At 47.6% G+C, this 18,758-nt stretch overlaps 3 protein-coding genes across 5 annotated transcripts in view; 2 read left to right on the top strand and 1 right to left on the bottom strand.

The window, feature by feature from the left end:
• LOC126539419 (uncharacterized) overlaps nt 1–4,652 on the top strand; it is a 16,152-nt gene extending 11,500 nt beyond the window's left edge. The window contains exon 5 of the mRNA XM_050186241.3: nt 1,195–4,652. Coding sequence (XP_050042198.2) covers nt 1,195–2,160 — 966 coding nt within the window. The 3' untranslated portion in view covers nt 2,161–4,652. The remainder of the gene's footprint in view (nt 1–1,194) is intronic.
• The window catches only part of LOC126539421 (uncharacterized), a 168,270-nt gene that overhangs the window by 56,895 nt on the left and 92,617 nt on the right, over nt 1–18,758 (bottom strand). The window lies entirely within an intron of this gene.
• On the top strand, nt 9,763–14,065 carry LOC140214161 (flavin-containing monooxygenase 5-like). Its single transcript, XM_072285521.1, has 3 exons — nt 9,763–9,967; nt 11,795–12,495; nt 13,152–14,065. The coding sequence occupies exons 1-3, from the start codon at nt 9,763–9,765 to the stop codon at nt 14,010–14,012; spliced, it is 1,767 nt and encodes a 588-aa protein (XP_072141622.1). The 3' UTR covers nt 14,013–14,065.

The following is an 18,758-nucleotide window of genomic DNA, read 5'->3' as shown; positions in this document are numbered from 1 at the left end:
AAAAATGACAAGTCCCGAAGAAGCGATCTATATGCACCCTCGTAACCTAACAGAATTTCGTGGCGTCTTTGTGCCAATGCATTGTTTACTTCGAATTGAATTCTGGGGCTTTACGCGCCAAACCCAGGATTTGATTATGAGGCACGTCGAAATAGGGGATTCCGGATCCGTTTTGATCACCACGGAATTTTTAACGTGTTCCCAATGCACGGGACACGCTTTTTGCACTTCGCCCAGATTGGAACACGGCTGCGTCGGCCAGGATTTGATCCCGCGACCTTGTGCTTAGCAGCGCAACACCACAGCCGCTAAGCCACAGCAGCGGGTTCATTTACTTTGCATAAGATGCAGATACCACATGCAACGTTTTACTGCGACGGCGCTGGAGAGCTCGATACAAAGGTTTGCCCTGTCCAATCCACTACTCTATATAAAGCGTCATCGATTCGTCGTCGTCGTCATCATTATCATTTTGTCCATGTTACATCATTGTAGTCATCATCACGCCGCAGGCGTCGTTCTCTTTATTCCATGTCGTCATATTTTTCGTCGTTGTACATAGTTCGGTGAGATAGCACTGAATTCCGCGAGTTCTGCTCAAAGTTAAATGCAAATTTGGTTGGGAAAGCAACTGTTGTCGCAGTAAATGAGTTCAGAGCCACAAGAATTGCTGATCAGGTGCTTCGTCGTCGTCGCTGTTGTGGTCATTGCTGTAGTTGTTGCTGCTGTTGATATGGTAGAATCGGTTCTATCCGAGCGAAAAAATAAGCGCTCCTCCCCTCCCCAACCTCCCGCTCTCTGCAAATAACGCTCGTGTTCCGTGCATTGGGTGCACGTTAAAGAATCCGAGGAGGTCAAAATGTACCCGGAGCGCCCCACTCCCCACCCCGACCCCTACGGCGTGCCTCAAATCATACTTTAGTTTTGGTATGCAAAACCACATAATTAAATTTTAACGTTCCATGTTACCATAATAATACATTTATGAATTGAATTTGGTGAGGACCAGTCCACTGATTACAGGATTTGAAAAAAAAAAAGTTCTTTATGTACTGAATATATTTGCATATTCAGGGAGCGCTGGTGCTCCGAGCTGATATAAGAACCAGAACCATAGCTTAACAGTTGGCAGAACACAAACGCGTTTTTCGTTAGGTACTGAGTACTCAATACATCGTTGCTCTCTGTCTGCAGGTCTTTCTGAGCACCAGGAGGGTGAACTGGATACTCCCGAACCACTACCGAGGAACTCCATTCGACGAGTACGCCTTCAAACAGCTGAGACTGTGGCTGTACAGCTGGCTGCCCAGCTCCTACTACTCGCGCTTTCTCACCACCATCGCCAACGAAGCCTGGGACCACAAAATGTTCGGCCTCGAACCTAGCCACGACATCCTCACTCAGGGTCTCGTCGTCAACAACTACATCCAGGGCAAGTTGCTGGACGGCACCGTCAAACCCCGAGGCGCTCCCGAACGATTCACCGAAACAGGTGTGGTCATGGACGGCGTCGAAGAGGAAGTGGACACCGTCGTCTTCGCCACGGGCTTCAAGGCAGACTTGCCTTTCCCGACGGACGCGTTGCCGCGGAACGGAGAGAGGTTCCTCCTGTACAAGATGATTGTTCCTCCAGATAACCCTAACGTGGCGTTCTTGGGGTTCATCGACGCCAGCTCGAACATGCTGCAGGCCTTCGAGATGCAAGCCCGCTTCATGGCCCTGGTGCTGTCCGGCAAACTACGCCTCCCGTCCAAGGAAGCGATGAAAGCTGACGTAGAAGCGACGCAAAACAAGATAACCTCCACGTTCATCCCCACGACCAGGCATGCTCTGATGATAGATCGGGTGCGCTACGTCGACGACCTAGCTGGCATCATCGGCGTGAGGCCTAGCTTTTTTAAGCTGTTCTTCACGGACCCCAAGTTGTACTGGACGCTGATTACAGCACCTTTGCTGAATTATCAGTACAGGCTACGGGGACCTCACTCTTGGACTGGAGCTCGCGATGCCATATTGGGATACAAGGACCGCATGCGCGCATCGCTGACTCGTCCTGAAGGGGGCCGGAAGAGGCTGTTCTCTCAGCACCACTTCACCGCCGGGATGGTCGCGTTTGTGGCAGCAGCGACATCGTCAGCGTGGTACCTCGGAGCGTTTTGAGGTGCAGCAGACAGTGAAAAACAGTAACGTGCCCTTGTGAGAAGTGTGTGTATTCGTACAAAGACAAAAACGTGCCTGCTTCGCGACGTAGGGAACTACAAAAAAAATACTCAGTGCCCTTCCACTCTGTGAAAGATGACAAGCGAAGCTGTGTATGCGGGCCCCTTAATGGCGAACTGCACCTCCGCCGCGGGTCGGCCCGGCATTTCACTATCCTCGGGATCGGCTCATGTATGGGGACTGTTTAACGCCTGCTTCGCTTCCGCCGCGGGTCGGCCCGGTATTGTACTATCTTCGGGATCGGCCTACGTATATATGGGGAGTGCTTAACACATGCGTCACCTCCGCCGCGGGTCGGCCCGGCATTGCTCTACCTTCAAGGATTTTTTTTTTCTACACGCGGACACGATAGCGGGGAAAGTATAGCCCTTAACAGCTTCACTGTAAAAAAAATGAAAAAAAAAAGAAAAGAAAACACGATATGTCTGAATTGTGGTCGTTGATGTGGGCATCAGTTGAAGCAGCAGGCATGTGTAACTGACTACAGCTTTGATTACAGAACGTCATTCTGACTAACCTCCCTGCCTTCTACTTTTCGCTTTCCTCCTCCTCCTTGATTACAGCATTATCCAGGTTGACGAATACGCTCAGATGCAGCGTGAAATACGTCGAACATACGCGCCATGTGGTCCGCGCTTTGTCTTTGTTCTTATCACCATTCTCTGCTTCATTGTAAAGTTCCCTGTGCCGAGATGTGTACTTGTCTCGTTGACGCACCTATTTCTCTATTTGTGTGTTTTTGTAGCGCATGCTCAACGATTCCAGTGCCGTCTAAAGCACTAGAAAAAATTATTCGTTACAGGTTGACTAACTTTCTAAGTAAGTATTCTGTTCTTTCTGACTACCAGCTTGGATTTAGAAAACAGAGATCCACTGAGATGGCATTGACTAAACAAAGAGAAATTATAATTGCCGCCTTTGAAGAAAGGCTTCTTGTTCTCGGAGTAGATATAGACGTATCCAAACCATTTGATCTAATTGACCACTTTCTATTATTTCAGAAACTCAGTCACTATGGCATTAGGGGCATCAGTCTTGCTTTAGTACAGTCTTACCTAAAGTACCGTAAACAAATGGCGTGCTTAAATGAAACATCATCAGATGTTGAGCCAATCTTGTCTGGTGTACCTCAGGGAAGCATTTTAGGGCCTTTGTTGTTTTTAGTTTACATAAATGACATTTTTCATACCCCCTTTCCGGTTCATCTCGTAGCTTACGCTGATGATATTACAATGCTCGCCACAGGAAACACACTAGCTGAGTTATCCCTCCGTGGCAACCAATTTTTGGAACATTTGCGTCACTGGTGTAATAAAAATCGTCTTAAAATTAATACGAACAAGAAAAAGGCTAAGGTATATAGGACAAAAAATAAAGTAGTAAGTGGTGATATCGAACTATTATTAGGTAATGACAAGATTGATATTGTACCCAGTATAAAATCTCTTGGTGTTGTATTCTCTGAGACGCTCAGTTGGGACCTACAAATTGAAAATATTCGTGCTAAAATGAACAGGTGAAATAGCGTGTTATGTAAACACAGGTTAACCCTTCCTACACAGGTTAAACTCCTCATTTATAATTAATGTATAGCGCCAGTGATTACTTATTGCCACACAGTTTGGGGTACGACGACACAGCACAATAAACATCGCCTTCTTATTGCACAAAAGCGTGCGATAAGACTGATAGCTAATTTGCCGTGGAATGCTCACACCAGACAATATTTCAGGCAGTTCGATATTTTAAGAACAACTACCTTGTATGTGTTCAAACTACTTTGCAATAACAAAACTGCTATAGCAACGAACAGTAGCCTTATGTTATCAATGTTTCAGCTAGCGCGTCATGTACCTACATATGACGTACGTCCCTCTATATCATGGACCCTACCATTAAGTTGCACCAAATACCGCACACAATCTTTATCGTACAATGTGCCGAGGTACCTAAATGTTCTCGAAGATAATCGTTTTTTTTTGTTAGGTTGCTTTCCACACGAACTTTCATGGAATTGATCAATCTTTTCGAGCCTTCGACCGAACAGCTCACCTGTGTAACTGTTTGACAATGCATTGTAAGGGGCTTGAATGAATTCTATTTATCTGTATTTTGTTCTAAGTTGGCGTTAGAATTGTATGATGGGAATTGGTGAGAAATTGTGTAATTGCGTTAATTGTGTAAAATCACAATAATGTAATAGATTACGTGTAAAATTACAATTAAGCAATAGATTACGGGTATTGTGATTTTGAATCCTGTTGTTGTATATACTTTGCGAACTGCCTCATTGCCTTTGTTTTTCACCCCACTGCTGCTCTGTGGGGCGTAAGGGGTTCTCAAGCTGCATTTCGCAGCTTTTTCCCTTCCGTCCTCTCTTATTTTTGTACTTTGTTTTGAGAGAAATAAATCTACGTATCTCTCTATCCATACGTATTGTTTGTGCTTCCACATTTCCGGCGAAAAGCAAAACAAGAAAATGTTTATTTGCATTCCCCTATTTATTTCTCACGTATATATTCATGTTACTTTGCTAGGTACGCAGCATAAAATAATACCGAACTCGTCGTCTACATATCCTTTGTAGTGGCGACACCTTTCTCTAGTGCCACAATATGTACATGGTAATATTTGAAGCTGCAGTATTGATAGCTTTAAATGACAGTGAAGAGAAAAACATTCCATCTGTGTTTAGTAACTTACCCTTCTACAACGCCAAAAACACGATCCTTACTGTAGGACGCTTGGTAAGTAGGTCTAGTTAATTTTTCATTGGTAAAGATTGACTGTAGTTTGTTCTCATACAGGCAAAGACCACACTGAATAAGTTTAAGAACATTTAATCACTTTTGCATTACCAACGCTTGCCTTAACTCGGGACAATAATACCTGAACGTATCACGCGTACACCGGTGAGCAAAAGTATACGGACCACAGGGTAGGTAAAAAAAAAAAAAAAGAAACAGAATTTCTTCGTAATTAAAGCGCACAAACGGAAACTAATGAGTGCACTATAAAATTCGTAATGCCAAGTTTGGCTTTCAGCCATTCATTCCAAGTTGCATTCACAGACAGAGGGGAAAATGAGTTTTACCGCGCAATCCCTGGTCCGCATACGTTTTCTCACGGGTGTATACATCCTGCTTCTCACCTCTTTCCAGCGAACAAGAAATGCAAAGCGCAAGTATCTAAGCAGAAACTTGCTCACGGCAAGCGCGGTCGTACTGAGAGTTTTTTAGTATGTTGCGAGACCTATATAACCAAAAGAAATTCTCAAAAGTTGACTCTCTCTTACTGTACTACTGTATTATACTGTACATTACTGTATTACTGTAGTTACCGTACTATATTTCAGTGTGAGAGATTCCCAGTAGAGCGAGTATAATTTCACTCGTTTCACTGACTGCCGAGGAAAACTATAGCCTTTCCTATTTACAGGTGCAGTTGAATGTCAGCTTTTGTGCTGAACCTGCGCCTTAATAGGAAGCGTTGGCTCGGGGCGAACTCTGACTCTGTAAGGAGCTACATATGTAAAACCCAAAGAATGATTTTATGAGAAAACCACGGGACAAATTATTAAAAAGATTGCCGCAGTTAGGAGAGAAAGTGAAATTATAGTGACTCAAGAAAGCAGAATTTTAGCTGAACACCAACATTTCTCTTGTACAAAAATTTTCGAAAATTCGTACGTGTAAACACGAATTTGAAGCAAGAAGTATACAAATCCGTAATTCTGCACCAAACATAGATACTGCGGTTTTATAAACTGAGTCTGTTAGAGCGTCTACAACGGACAAGTTTGATACATGAATATATAGCGTATGAACACTTTTACGACGTTTACGAGGTCTTAGGAAACGTCCAACTAAAAAATTAGTGCTATATTTCATGGTGGTATACACTACCTGAATGTTTTCCACTTTGTACAGTTTGATAGGTGCAGTTCACACAATTGTGATACAATTTTTTATTACCGAGTTACAGAGTTTAAAACATGTTAATGGAGTTACTTTCGATTCTGCAATTTTCAACAAAGTGTCTATAGAAAGAAATGACAGCCTATATAACATTCTGCTCCTACAGTCGCTATATGTGAACTTTTTCTTTTGGGCGTAACAAACTTCATCAAAATCGATGAAGTGATTGCCGTGAAAAATAATTTCTCCGTTGTTCCCGTGTATTTGAATACGAGCTTCTAAGAAAGTAGCGTGTCAACGGTCTTTATGGTCTACGCACCCCTTATCGGTAACCATTAGTTTCTCCAAGCCCGCGAAAAAAAAATTTTTTTTTTTTGCCTGAAATACATCTCTACACTTCACGAAGCTGTTTGCTTTACAGATGTCTAGCCAACGTAGGAAATGAAGCTCAGGGCCGTCATTCCGCAAAGGAATGGTGAACGCTTCGATGCGAGCGCGGCGAACGGGGCTGGCATCGAAGAGCGAGAGCAGGTGAGGAAGCACCACGGTGGGGGGGAAGCAGGGACGGACGCGTCAGTGATGGCCATGAAGGGGCTATCGATGACGTGCCGGTCACGGTAGAAGATAACAAAGAGAAGGATGAGGGCATCGCAACCCCAGGTGCAGCTTTCGGCGGCGAGAAGGAGGGGTCAGCAGCGTCGGCTTGGCATTGTTGGGGATTCCAACATGCGTAAAGTACAACCGGCGATATTACAACGAGGGCAGATGCAGGCGAATGAGTCCAGGATTAGCGCACTTACACGAAAACCAATTAGGGAGGTGACAGCGAAAGACAAAGAACCCATGTGGGACACAACGGAGGAGAGGCATCTAATGGTGATAATGGGCGGAGTGATTGGCGTACGGCAAGGCCGAGGGGCAGGGATCGCGAAGCAAGCAAATAGTCATAGGGGGATATCTATCTAGGTTACCTCAAAGTATCTAGAGTATCTAGGTATCTAGGTATCTAGCTATCTATGTTATCTATCTAGGATACCTATCTGCGAAAGAAGAAGTGCAAATCGTAGTGTGCGCGGTGCCAGAGGTTGAAAGGCAGGGGTATACGCAATTGAAAGGGCAGTGCTTGCCGTAAACAGCGAAATTTGGACGCCAGCTAAGGCAATGAATTTTACGGTCATTGACATCAGCCGAGAAGTGCACCGAGGAGGCCGCGAAGGCACTTTTTCGACAACGTAGACAGGGAGTAGTCATGGGATATTGTCGAGCACGAAGGCATAGATGACGATTTCGTGCAGCTACTGAGGGAAATATATAAAGACAACCGAGTACAAATTGTATGGTAAGGCTGAAAATGTAATGAAGTGGCGGAAATTCGCCAAGGATTGAAGCAAGGATGTCCACTGTCTCCATTCTTGTTCACGCTTTATGTTAAGGAGATAGAAAGATGACTGGAAAACAGTCAACTAGGGTTTAATTTATCATACATGCGTAATGGACAAATGGCACAACAGAAGGCCCCCGGACTTATGTATACGGACGACCTAGTGCTACTAACGGACAATGCAATACATTTGCAAAAACTTGCCAATATCTGTGGCAACGCAGCGACAAATCTAGGCCTCATGTTTAGCACAGAGAAATCGGAAAATATCCTTGGCTTTCGTAGCCCATGGCAAAACCACAAATGAGGCAGCGCAGGGTGACAAGGGTTGGGCCTCGTTTGAAGTCAAAGAAGCACAGAGCAAAATTAGTTTTGAAGAAAGACTCCGGAACATGGATCAAAATTAATGGGCGGCTAAAGTGCACAGATATCTGTACCTGCGTGGACACATAATGGAACGTGAACACAGAATTGAAGAAGATATCAAGAAAGTTGGCAACCAAGTACAGGGTAATTGGAAGTGCAAACATACAACCTGGAGTCTTCTGAAAGAAAGTGAGAGAAACGGAGACAGTGAATTGGATACGAAGAAATAGAACCTAAAAAAGATCATGGAGGTTCACAACAATTAGGAAAAATGAAATTAGAAGGGATAATCTGTACGATAACACAAAGGGCAGTGCATTGCTATTTCAGGCTCGAGCTGGTTGCCTAAGAAAAAAAGAACATACCGGACCAAATAGTCGCAATAAGGTGAGACGTGTGTATGCTGCAGCAAAAATTTAGAGACAACTCAGCACGTGCTTATGGACTGCGAAGGTGAGATCCCCAGTGAGACCCGTAGGCAACGTACGCCTTCCAGAAGAGCTTGGATTTAATGTGGACGGAAGCATCATGCGGTCAGCACTCGAGTTAAACAAGAGACGTTTAGAGCGTTGGTGGAAAGAATGCAGGGAAGAGATTGATAAGACCGAATGTGTTACAGGCATAAGTAGCGGTACGGTAGATAGAGAGATTTTGAGGAAGAAAACAAGATTAAGGAGATGGCTTTCTTTCTAGCATTTTTGTATACATGTATAGCATACCTGGTTAAGTCAAACAGCCTAGATGACTATGTGTCACCGCCCGTTTCAAAGGGGCTGCCAATAAGTTATCATCGTCATCATCCTCAACAAGCGCCAAGTTTAAACGTCCCCAAAAAATCCCGACCAACTAGAGGCTAACAGCTTCGCTGTAATACGGTCGAACCCCTTATGAGTCGTAGCACGTAAAGACACCTTAAGTCGAGTCACGTAAAGACGTCCATTTTACACGGTGAAGACGGAACGAAAGAAAGCCTAGGCGTGCAGAACTGCCAAGTGAACGTCGCGACAAGGAGACGCAAGGTTAACGCGCGACGCGAGAAACGCCCCGCAAGGCACCCAGTTTCGGTCACTTCGGGTTCCGCTACAAGCGTCTTGCACAATCAAGCGGTTTGGTCGAGAAGAAGCCCTATAACTACATCTGATGTGACGAGATCTGCCGATACGCAAGCTTAGCTACTTACGACGGGGCGTACCGATTCTCCGAACTGCATTTATATGCAACAAGGCTGGAGATTTTCTTTTGCATCATCGTTCGCGGTTCGCGAAACCATGGATCAACACAAACTCACCCAATTTCACGTTCTTTGGAGAATCGTGCCCAAGCTACCCCGGTAATAAAGGGACACGCTTCTAGGAAGCCTACAAAAGAAGAAGATTTCACATGCCTGCCCGCAACACCTTACGTTTAGAGAAAGATCAACTGCAGCCCGCAAGGACGCTTCACGTCTTCTTTTTTTTTTCATTTATAACAGAATACTAGATTACTAGAGTGTGGTACAATACCCCAGTGACAATGCACGAGACGTAGACGGAAAAATCGCCGGCCTCGATCGCCAGGCTAAAGCCTGGCGATATGCTTCTAATATGCTTCTCGTGCAATACAGTGCAGTGCGGGCGCTTGGCTATTGTTGACGACAACGTGAGACATGCGAAATAGCATTTTAATAAATACCACTAATTGAAGCTGTGTTTTGGTCTGGAATTTACAGCGTGTCTGCGCAGCCGTACAGTTTTGGAGCCCCTGCGACCACGGGCACCGGTGTTGCAGGTCATATTGCACGTGTCTGTGCATGGCAAGCATGTCGCCGAGCGTACGGTTGAAGCGTTCCGTAAGGTCATTGGTTTGACGATGGTACGCCGTAGTTGTACGATTAAGAACATGACACTCTTTAAGAGTGGTCTCAGCTACTTCGGACAGGAAGCGATGTACGCGTCTACGGTGCAGTTCCTGAGGTGGCCCATGACGGGGGATGAATCCACGAAGGAAGGAGGCAACATCCCACGCTGTTGCTACCGGGAGGGTGGCAGTTTTGGCGTGTTGCGTGAGGTGGTCGGCTGCAATGGCCCAGAGGTTTTCAGCCGATGTTAGGGGAAGGGGCCCATACAAGTCGATGCCGACGTGCCCAAACGGCCGGGTAGGGCAAGGTAAAGGTTGCAAAATGGCTGGCGAGACGCGGGGTGAAGATTTCCGGCGCTGATAATCGGGTCAAGAGCGAACGTAGCGCTGTAGAAGGCGCCGGTGCATTTTGAAAACTTCCGAGTGAGCACACTGTCGATCGGTATTTCAAGCTGCGCATATAACGCAGACTGCGAGGTGCTGCAACAATCACCGTCACCCGTCGGGGTTATAATTGTGTCGATGAAGCAGGTTGTCGCGAATGGCGAAATGGGGAGCTTGACGACACAACATGCGAGTGGTTGGTTGGGCTGATGAACCAGAAAGCAAGTCTATAAGAGAGGCAATCCAATGGTCCTTGCGGTGCTCAGAAGCGATGGTGGTAAGGTCGAGCGAAGAAATGGTAAACTCGCATAGTGAGCAGCAGGTATTTTCGTCACATAAGGGAGAGCGCAAGTGTAGCGAAGAAGCGGGACGCTATCGTAGGACATCCTCTCCAGCCGAGGATAACGTCATGAGAGCACGAGGAAAGGATTATGAATTCTATGGAGTATAGAACGTCGGCAATGACAACGCGAGCAGTGCAAGCCGCTAAGGGGTGAATACTCTGAGCACTGGCTGTGCGGAGGGAAAGCCCAGAAAGGGGCGTCGTGACTTTCCGAAGTATACGGCAAAGCTTAGCGTGCATAACACACACGGCGGCTCCTGTTTTCACTGGTGCAGATGCGCGAAAGCCGTCAACAACCACTTCGATTACGTTCCAGAGACTGCGTTGAGGACTTTCCCATTTAGTTTACTAGTCACCGGCGTTTGGGACCGACCATTAGAGCAGGGCACGGACTCCCAGCATGAGCGACGTTCCCGGAGCAAAAGCGCTGGAGAGAGATAGAGAGAGGGAAACAAGGATAGGAAAGGCAGGGAGGTCAACCAGAAGAGCATCCGGTTTGCTACCCTACACTGGGGGTGGGGGAAAGGGGAATGATTGACCCACTTTAGAAAGCGCTGGAGAGGATAGCCTACTGTAGCGTCCCTCCTCATCGCTACAAATTTTCCCCTACGGCGCATTCCTTGCTCTCACAATACCGTATCGTTTGCTGAACTATGACCCGAAATCTGGCAGTACGGGACCGTGTGCATGACTCGGCACATGCGCCGAGGAATGTCATCACACACTGGCCTGTGGGCAGCTAACAGAAAGGAGGCACGCATTCACAGTTTTATTATTTGTTCCTTATTCATACACGACTGGCAGTGACATTAAGTCACTATTGCAGGTGGCAAATCGCCGTAAAACACATCACCATTGTTGCGGTACACCGCATCCGCAAGTAAAGAATACCAAGCGACAATGGTTGGCGGAAGTAAAGGTTAATCGGTCCTAGAAAAGTACGGCCTAACTAATTGACTAAAACAACCTACGGCGTACTCTGCTTCGCCATTCAAAGAAAGAGATTCAACTAAGTGTTCTTTCTTCATTGCTGTTTGGACTTAAAAATTGGACGTTCGAAAGAGGATGCATCTGTCCAGGATAAACCTTTATCGGGCAAGCCACAGATAAGCGCACGCTATTCCTGGCTATTGCGAAATGGATCGCTCAAACAGATATGTCTTTGAAGTCAAGCAAGTGGGGAAAATGCAGTATTAGCACGATTCTCCATCCACGATCAATGCCGGTGCTGTTCTCCTGAGAACACATTCGTATGCCCGCTGTTTACCGCACACACCTGTTATATTACATGTGTCTTATTTATAAAGCGGACCACGTCCCCTGCTGCCGATGGGAGAGGCCGTTGACTCTTGGTCCTATCATTTGTTTTTCGCACAAACATATACATATATACACGGTGTTCGTCCATTCCCCGCATTCAAGGTTCATGCAGCTCCTTGCAGGCCACGAGAGTAGCGGTGATAGGCGCCGGCTGCTACGGCATCACTGCCGTCAAGGCGTGCCTCGAAGAAGGACTGGACGTAGTCTGCTTCGAGAAGGCCTCCGATTGCGGCGGGCTGTGGTGGTACCGAGAAGAGACGCCCGAGGCCGGAGCCGGCACCGTGATGCGATTCACGGTCGCCAACAGTAGCAAGGAGATGTCGTCATACAGCGACTTCCCACCGGAGAAGGACGCGCCGCCGTTCCTGACACACTGGCAGACCCTCAAGTACATCCGAAGCTACGCGGAACACTTCGATGTGATCCCGAAGATTCGCTTTAACCACGAAGTACTCAGGCTCGACAGAGACGGGACCCTGAAGATCCGAGACTCGAAGACCGGTCGAGAGTGGGAGGACGTCTTCGACGGCGTCCTGGTCTGCACGGGTCATCACGGATCGCCCTCTGTTCCCGACATTGCAGGACGCGAGCTCTTTCGAGGACGTGTGATGCACTCGCGCGACTTCAAGTACGCCGATGATTCATTTAGAGATAAAACCGCAGTCGTCGTGGGGTTTGGCAACTCAGCTCTGGACATAGCCGTGAACCTAAGTAGTGTGACGCGGCAGGTAAGAAACTGATAGTATCAAACTGCTGACGGAACAATTGAGGGTTTTGCTTGCTTAAGGTCTTTCTTGTAATCCTTGTGCCCATTCTTGATACGACATCGCAATTTTGAGCCTGTCTTGTATGTCTCTGTCCTCTAAAAAATGTTCATAAAGTTGTGCTGCTTTTTGCTGTGCTCGATTCCATGTCCACATATATCGAGTAGCTCGATCACTATTTAGTTCCTGGCAGCTTGTCAGCGCAAATCGAGTACATTAGATTCTCATTCACTCTTCTTTTGTCTTTCCCACAAAGCGCCACGTGACAAAGTGCCGTTGCGCCAACGGCTCAGACAAAGATTCGTTGATTACCCTTTCGTTCTGAATGACGTCATAAATCTCCAAATAGTTCGCTATCCTAAAGTGCTCGAGAGCATTCCGGTAGCAATCCCGCTTAATCTACCTTTCTTTCCTGTTATCTGAATCGTTCACTCTCTCTGAAAACACTTTATTAAGATCTGAAGAGATGGCTATGGTATGGTATGAAAAACTTTATTTTGGTCCTGAGGGATCAGTCTGGATAGCTATGTACTTGCAGTAAATTTACTAATGTACAAAAGCTACGCTGACTTTCCTAGTCTACTGGCATTAAGCGCTACATTTCCTGTCGATCCACGCAGGTCTTCCTGAGCACAAGGAGAATCAACTGGGTCATACCGAGTCATCACAAGTCCGTGCCCACAGACGTATACGTATTGAACCAGTTGAGACTATGGCTCTTTAGCTGGATGCCTCTAGCGAGCTTCGGTCGTTTCCTTCTCGGAATAATTAAGAATGCCTGGGACCCAAAAAAGCTTGGTCTCGAAGCCGACCACGACATCATGACTCAAGGCCTGGTCGTCAACGAGTACATTGACGGCAAGATTCTTGACGGGACCGTCAAGATCCGCGGCCCACCGCAACGGTTCACCGAGAGAGGGCTCTTCATGAACGACTTCGAGGAAGACGTCGACGCGGTGGTCTTCGCCACCGGCTTCACACCTGCGTTGCCGTTCCCCACAGACGCCCTGCCCAGAGACGGAGAGCGACTTTTGCTCTACAAGATGATGATTCCTCCAGCGAACCCCAACGTCGCGTTTCTAGGCTTTGTAGATGCCAATGGCAGCATCACGCCAGTGTTCGAGATGCAGGCTAGGTACATGGTACAAGTGTTTTCGGGCCAAGTGAACCTGCCTTCCAGAGAGGCTATGGAAGCTGACGTCACCATTACGCAAGGTAAAATCAAGTCCTGCTTCGTTCCTACGCCGAGACACTCGCTGATGATCGACAAAGTCGCCTACGTCGAGGACCTTGCGAAGGTTATCGGTGTTAAGCCCAACTACCTGAAACTCCTCTTCACGGATCCAAAGCTATACTATACGCTAGTGACCTCTCCTGTCCTCGCCTACCAGTACAGGCTGAAGGGCCCTCATTCTTGGAGCGGAGCTCGGAACGCGATCATGGGATTCGAGGAAAGAATGAGAGCTCCATTATTACGCTGAAAAAATGGTGACTAGAAGAAATAATTGCTATCACAATAATAAACCAGGGCACACAAGGAAAAGAGGCGGTGCGAACGGCATAAACGGTAACGACTCTCCTGTTGGTTGGCGTGTTAAATGTGCGCGCAAAACGGGAGCTTCGTATGATATTGTTACGTAGGAAGACGCAGACGAAAAGCTATGTACAAATATATTTACAAGGAAAATACGCTGCGCTTGGCCAAGAGGCAACAGCCCGCGCTAGCTTCTAATCGTCGTCGTCGTCTTCACACTGCTGGCCTTTCGTGATCGCGCATATTGTGCCGTAGCACTACCCCCGGCTGCAAAAGCGCCGTCCCGGAGCGACTAAAGATCGGACTCGGAAGCAGTGTAGTAGGCCTTGAGCCTACTGACGTGTACGACATCACTAGATGCCACAGGAGAGGACGAGGTTGAGGCCACAGGAGCAATTTCGTAAGTCACAGGCGTCACCTGGCGCAGCACGCGGTAGGGCCCTGTGTATCGCGAAAGGAGCTTCTCTGAAAGTCCGACGTGACGAGAGGGCGACCACAGGAGCACGAGCGCACCAGGTGAAAACTGTACGTCACGATGGCGGGCGTTGTACTGACACTGCTGAGTGGTCTGTGAGGCCGTCAGTCGAGCACGGGCAAGCTGGCGTGCATGGTCAGCGAGGGCGATGGCGTCGCGCGCATACTCGCTTGTTGAGACCGCAGCAGGAGGAAGTGCCGTGTCTAGGGGCAAGGTAGGTTCGCGACCGTACAGTAGATAAAAGGGAGAAAATCCGGCGGTGTCGTGCCGGGAAGAATTGTACGCAAATGTTACGTAAGGAAGGGCAATGTCCCAGTCGTGGTGGTCCTTGGAAACGTACTTGGCCAGCATATCGGTAAGAGTACGGTTTAACCGCTCTGTCAGGCCATTGGTTTGAGGATGGTATGAAGTAGTCAGTTTGTGTTGAATGGAGCAGGAATGCACAATGTCAGCGATAACTTTCGAGAGGAAGTTTCGACCACGGTCAGTCAGCAGCTGTCGCGGGGCGCCATGAAGCAAGATAATGTCACGCAAGAGAAAGCCCGCGACGTCAGTGGCGCAGCTGGTAGGGAGAGCCCGAGTGATAGCGTATCGGGTGGCGTAATCAGTCGCGACGGCTACCCATTTGTTCCCAGAAGATGACGTGGGAAAGGGACCGAGCAGGTCTAATCCAACACGAAAGAACGGTTCCACAGGGACGGTGATCGGCTGGAGATGACCGGCAGGTAGCACCTGAGGTGTCTTCCGACGCTGGCAGGGATCACAGGCAGCAACATAGCGTCGAACGGAGCGAGCGAGACCAGGCCAATAGAAGCGGCGGCGGACGCGGTCGTACGTGCGGGTTACCCCAAGATGTCCTGAAGTGGGTGCGTCATGCATCTCAAAGAGCACAGTCTGTCGTAGCTGTTTTGGCACGACAAGAAGAAGGTCAGAGCCGTCAGGGAGGAAGTTCCTTCGATACAGAATGCCACCCTGGAGGACATATCGGCGAACGGATGCGTCGGTAGGTGTAGAGCGCAGACGCTCGATAAGTGCTCGCAGCGATAGGTCTCGGTACTGCTCATCGGCGATGTTACCGAAGGCAGAGACAGAGAAAATGCCGTTGGCGCTACTACTGTCGGCGTCGTCAGGCTCGTCGACCGGGTAGCGAGACAGGCAGTCAGCGTCCTTGTGTAGTCGGCCAGATTTATAGGTGACAGTATACGAATATTCTTGGAGGCGTAAGGCCCAGCGACCAAGTCTTCCTGTAGGATCTTTCAGTGAGCATAAGCAGCAAAGCGCGTGATGGTCTGTGACAACGGAAAAGGATCGGCCATATAAGTATGGGCGGAATTTCGCAACCGCCCAAACTAGGGCCAGACACTCACGCTCAGTGATGGAATAGTTGCGCTCCGCGGGTGAGAGGAGCCTGCTGGCGTAAGCGATAACACGGTCGTGGCCACGCTGGCGTTGTGCCAGTACTGCTCCAATTCCGTGACCGCTGGCATCAGTACGGACTTCGGTAGGCGCAGAAGGATCGAAATGGGCCAAAACGGGAGGCGTTGTGAGAATGTCGATTAGATGAGAGAATGCAGAGGCCTCGTTATCGCCCCACTGGAAAGGAGCGTCTTTTTTCAAAAGGTCGGTTAGTGGTCGTGCTATGGCGGCGAAATTTCTCACGAAACGGCGGAAGTACGAACAAAGGCCGATGAAGCTGCGCACATCCTTGACACACTTCGGAACAGGGAAGTGCGTAACAGCATGGATCTTGCCTGGGCCCGGTTGCACTCCGTTCGCGTCAACGAGATGTCCAAGGACGGTAATCTGGCGACGGCCGAATTGGCACTTCGATGCGTTGAGTTGCAGACCGGCTCGCCGAAAAACGTCCAGGACTGCTGAGAGGCGCTCGAGGTGCGTAGCGAACGTTGGGGAGAATACGATAACGTCGTCCAAGTAGCACAGGCACGTGGACCATTTGAAACCGTGAAGAAGGGAGTCCATCATGCGTTCAAAAGTGGCAGGGGCGTTACATAGACCGAACGGCATCACTTTGAATTGATAAAGACCGTCGGGTGTGACAAAAGCAGTCTTCTCGCGGTCGAGATCGTCCACGGCAATCTGCCAGTAGCCGGAGCGAAGGTCAATAGAAGAGAAATAGCGAGCACCGTGGAGGCAGTCAAGGGCGTCATCAATCCGAGGTAGGGGATACACGTCCTTTTTGGTAACCCTGTTAAGGTGCCGATAATCCACGCAAAAGCGCCATGAGCCATCCTTCTTTTTGACCAGTACTACAGGTGACGCCCATGGACTATATGATGGTTCAATAATGTTCTTGGCAAGCATTTTGCGAACTTCTGCGTGAATAACTTGACGCTCAGCTGGTGACACTCGATACGGGCGGCGATGAATAGGAGGGGCATCGCCGGTATTAATGCGATGTTTGACAGCTGTAGTTTGGGCTAAAGGACGATCGTTAAAGTCAAAAATATCGTGGTAGGAAAACAGAACGCGGTAGAGTTCACGAGCGTGCTCGGAGGGCAAGTCGGGGGCAATCATTTTCCGTAAGTCAGCGATGGTACAATTTGCCGACTGCGATGGTAGAGGAGTATCGGATGAAGTGTCGTCTACTGCAATGGATGCTACTGAGTGATCCTCGAATGAACAAAGCTGGGCCAAAGACATCCCACGTGGCAGCACTTGTGTCGTCAAGCCAAAGTTGACCACTGGCAGGCAGACGCAATTCGCCGTAATAGATAAAACTGTATGGGGTACTGTGATCCCTGTGATCCCTGGCGAATTTAAGGCGCACAATACTGCTTGCTAAGTTGCATGCTAAATGAATTTGTTAATAGTGTATAAACCGCAACCATATACCAGTAAGCATACATGGCATATACGACACGCCGTTGGTTTGTAATGAAAGATTCGTTAGTTTTACTTTGCACTCTACACAGGTGGAGAACAGTAGGTTTTGTAAATGTCGCAAATAATGTTTTTTTTTTTTTTTTTTTTTTTTTTTTTTTTTTTTTTTACTGAGATGAATATAGATAGCAGAGTTATCGCCGTTTGCTGGTGATGGCAACCCCTTTTCACTTGCTTAATAACATGAAAATGTAAAAACATATAACTTGAACTTTATTCGGCCAATCGTTTCCGGAACACTAGGGATTGTGTACATCAAAGACTCAATTTCAATAAAATAAATAAAGCGCGGAGCAAACTGATGAACTGCACACGGTACTCCGTGGCGTCACTGCTGGGTAGGTATAGAAGCGCCGCGCTGATTGACAATATGTAAAGGCTTTTCCTACTGGACTGTCTTGCTTGGCTGACGCTATTTCAATAACCAAACCGTATTTAGCTGCCATAATATCTGAGCCGTTTTAAGGCACCTCTGTCCCGGTTTTTGCGAAAACAAGAACAAGTGACTGCTTCCACTCGACTTTAAGGCGCACAATACTGCTTGCTAAGTTGCATGATAAATGAATTTGTTAATAGTGTATAAACCGCAACCATATATCAGTAAGCATACATAGCATATACGACACGCCGTTGGTTTGTAATGAAAGATTCGTTAGTTTTACTTTGCACTCTACACAGGTGGATAACAGTAGGTTTTGTAAATGTCGCAACTAATGGTTTCTTTTTTTTTACTGAGATGAAGATAGATAGCAGAGTTATCGCCGTTTGCTGGTGATGGCAACCCCTTTTCACTTGGTTAATAACGTGAAAACATAAAAACATGTGACTTCGAATTTATTCGCCCAATCGTTTGGGGAAGACTGAGGGATTGTGTACATCAAAGACTCGACTTCAATAAAATTTGCTAAATTAAAAACTTCCAAAGAAAATGCGGACCCCACGCACATGGAAATTGATGTAGGCGAAGTTTTCTCTGCTGTTTGCGTTGACTGGACATTATTTGACGGTGATGTTGACGGCATACGACAGTCATGAGGCGATGGTTTGCGCACATCACTTGTGTTTGTCTAGTGGTAAACACAAAGCACAGTGAGAACCGTTTGCTCTAGGCGTAATTGTGTCCATTGTTCGTAGTCTGCGAGGAGGACAGCACTGTCACTGCCTCACACAGCCCATCGCATCGTGGCTGAAGTGTTGGATTTCTGTACGGTTGCTTGCGTAGTGTCGTCTTGACACTGCGGCGCTTTAATGCAGCTCTTCGTCTGCACGTCCTTCGTCAGTTGTTCGGACGGACAGTGTTCGGATGTTTATGCTTCA

The sequence above is a fragment of the Dermacentor andersoni genome, chromosome 11, assembly GCF_023375885.2.
Source record: "Dermacentor andersoni chromosome 11, qqDerAnde1_hic_scaffold, whole genome shotgun sequence".
NCBI lineage: Eukaryota > Metazoa > Arthropoda > Arachnida > Ixodida > Ixodidae > Dermacentor > Dermacentor andersoni.
This window is presented reverse-complemented; position numbering and strand designations above follow the sequence as displayed.

Excerpts from the sequence above, each read along its gene's own strand:
- LOC140214161 (XM_072285521.1), top strand. The coding sequence starts at position 9,763 with ATGACACTCTTTAAGAGTGGTCTCAGCTACTTCGGACAGGAAGCGATG. Across the intron at positions 9,968-11,794 it reads CCCAGAGGTTTTCAGCCGAT|TCTTGGTCCTATCATTTGTT; the intron begins GTTAGGGGAAGG and ends GAGGCCGTTGAC. Across the intron at positions 12,496-13,151 it reads TAAGTAGTGTGACGCGGCAG|GTCTTCCTGAGCACAAGGAG; the intron begins GTAAGAAACTGA and ends CGATCCACGCAG.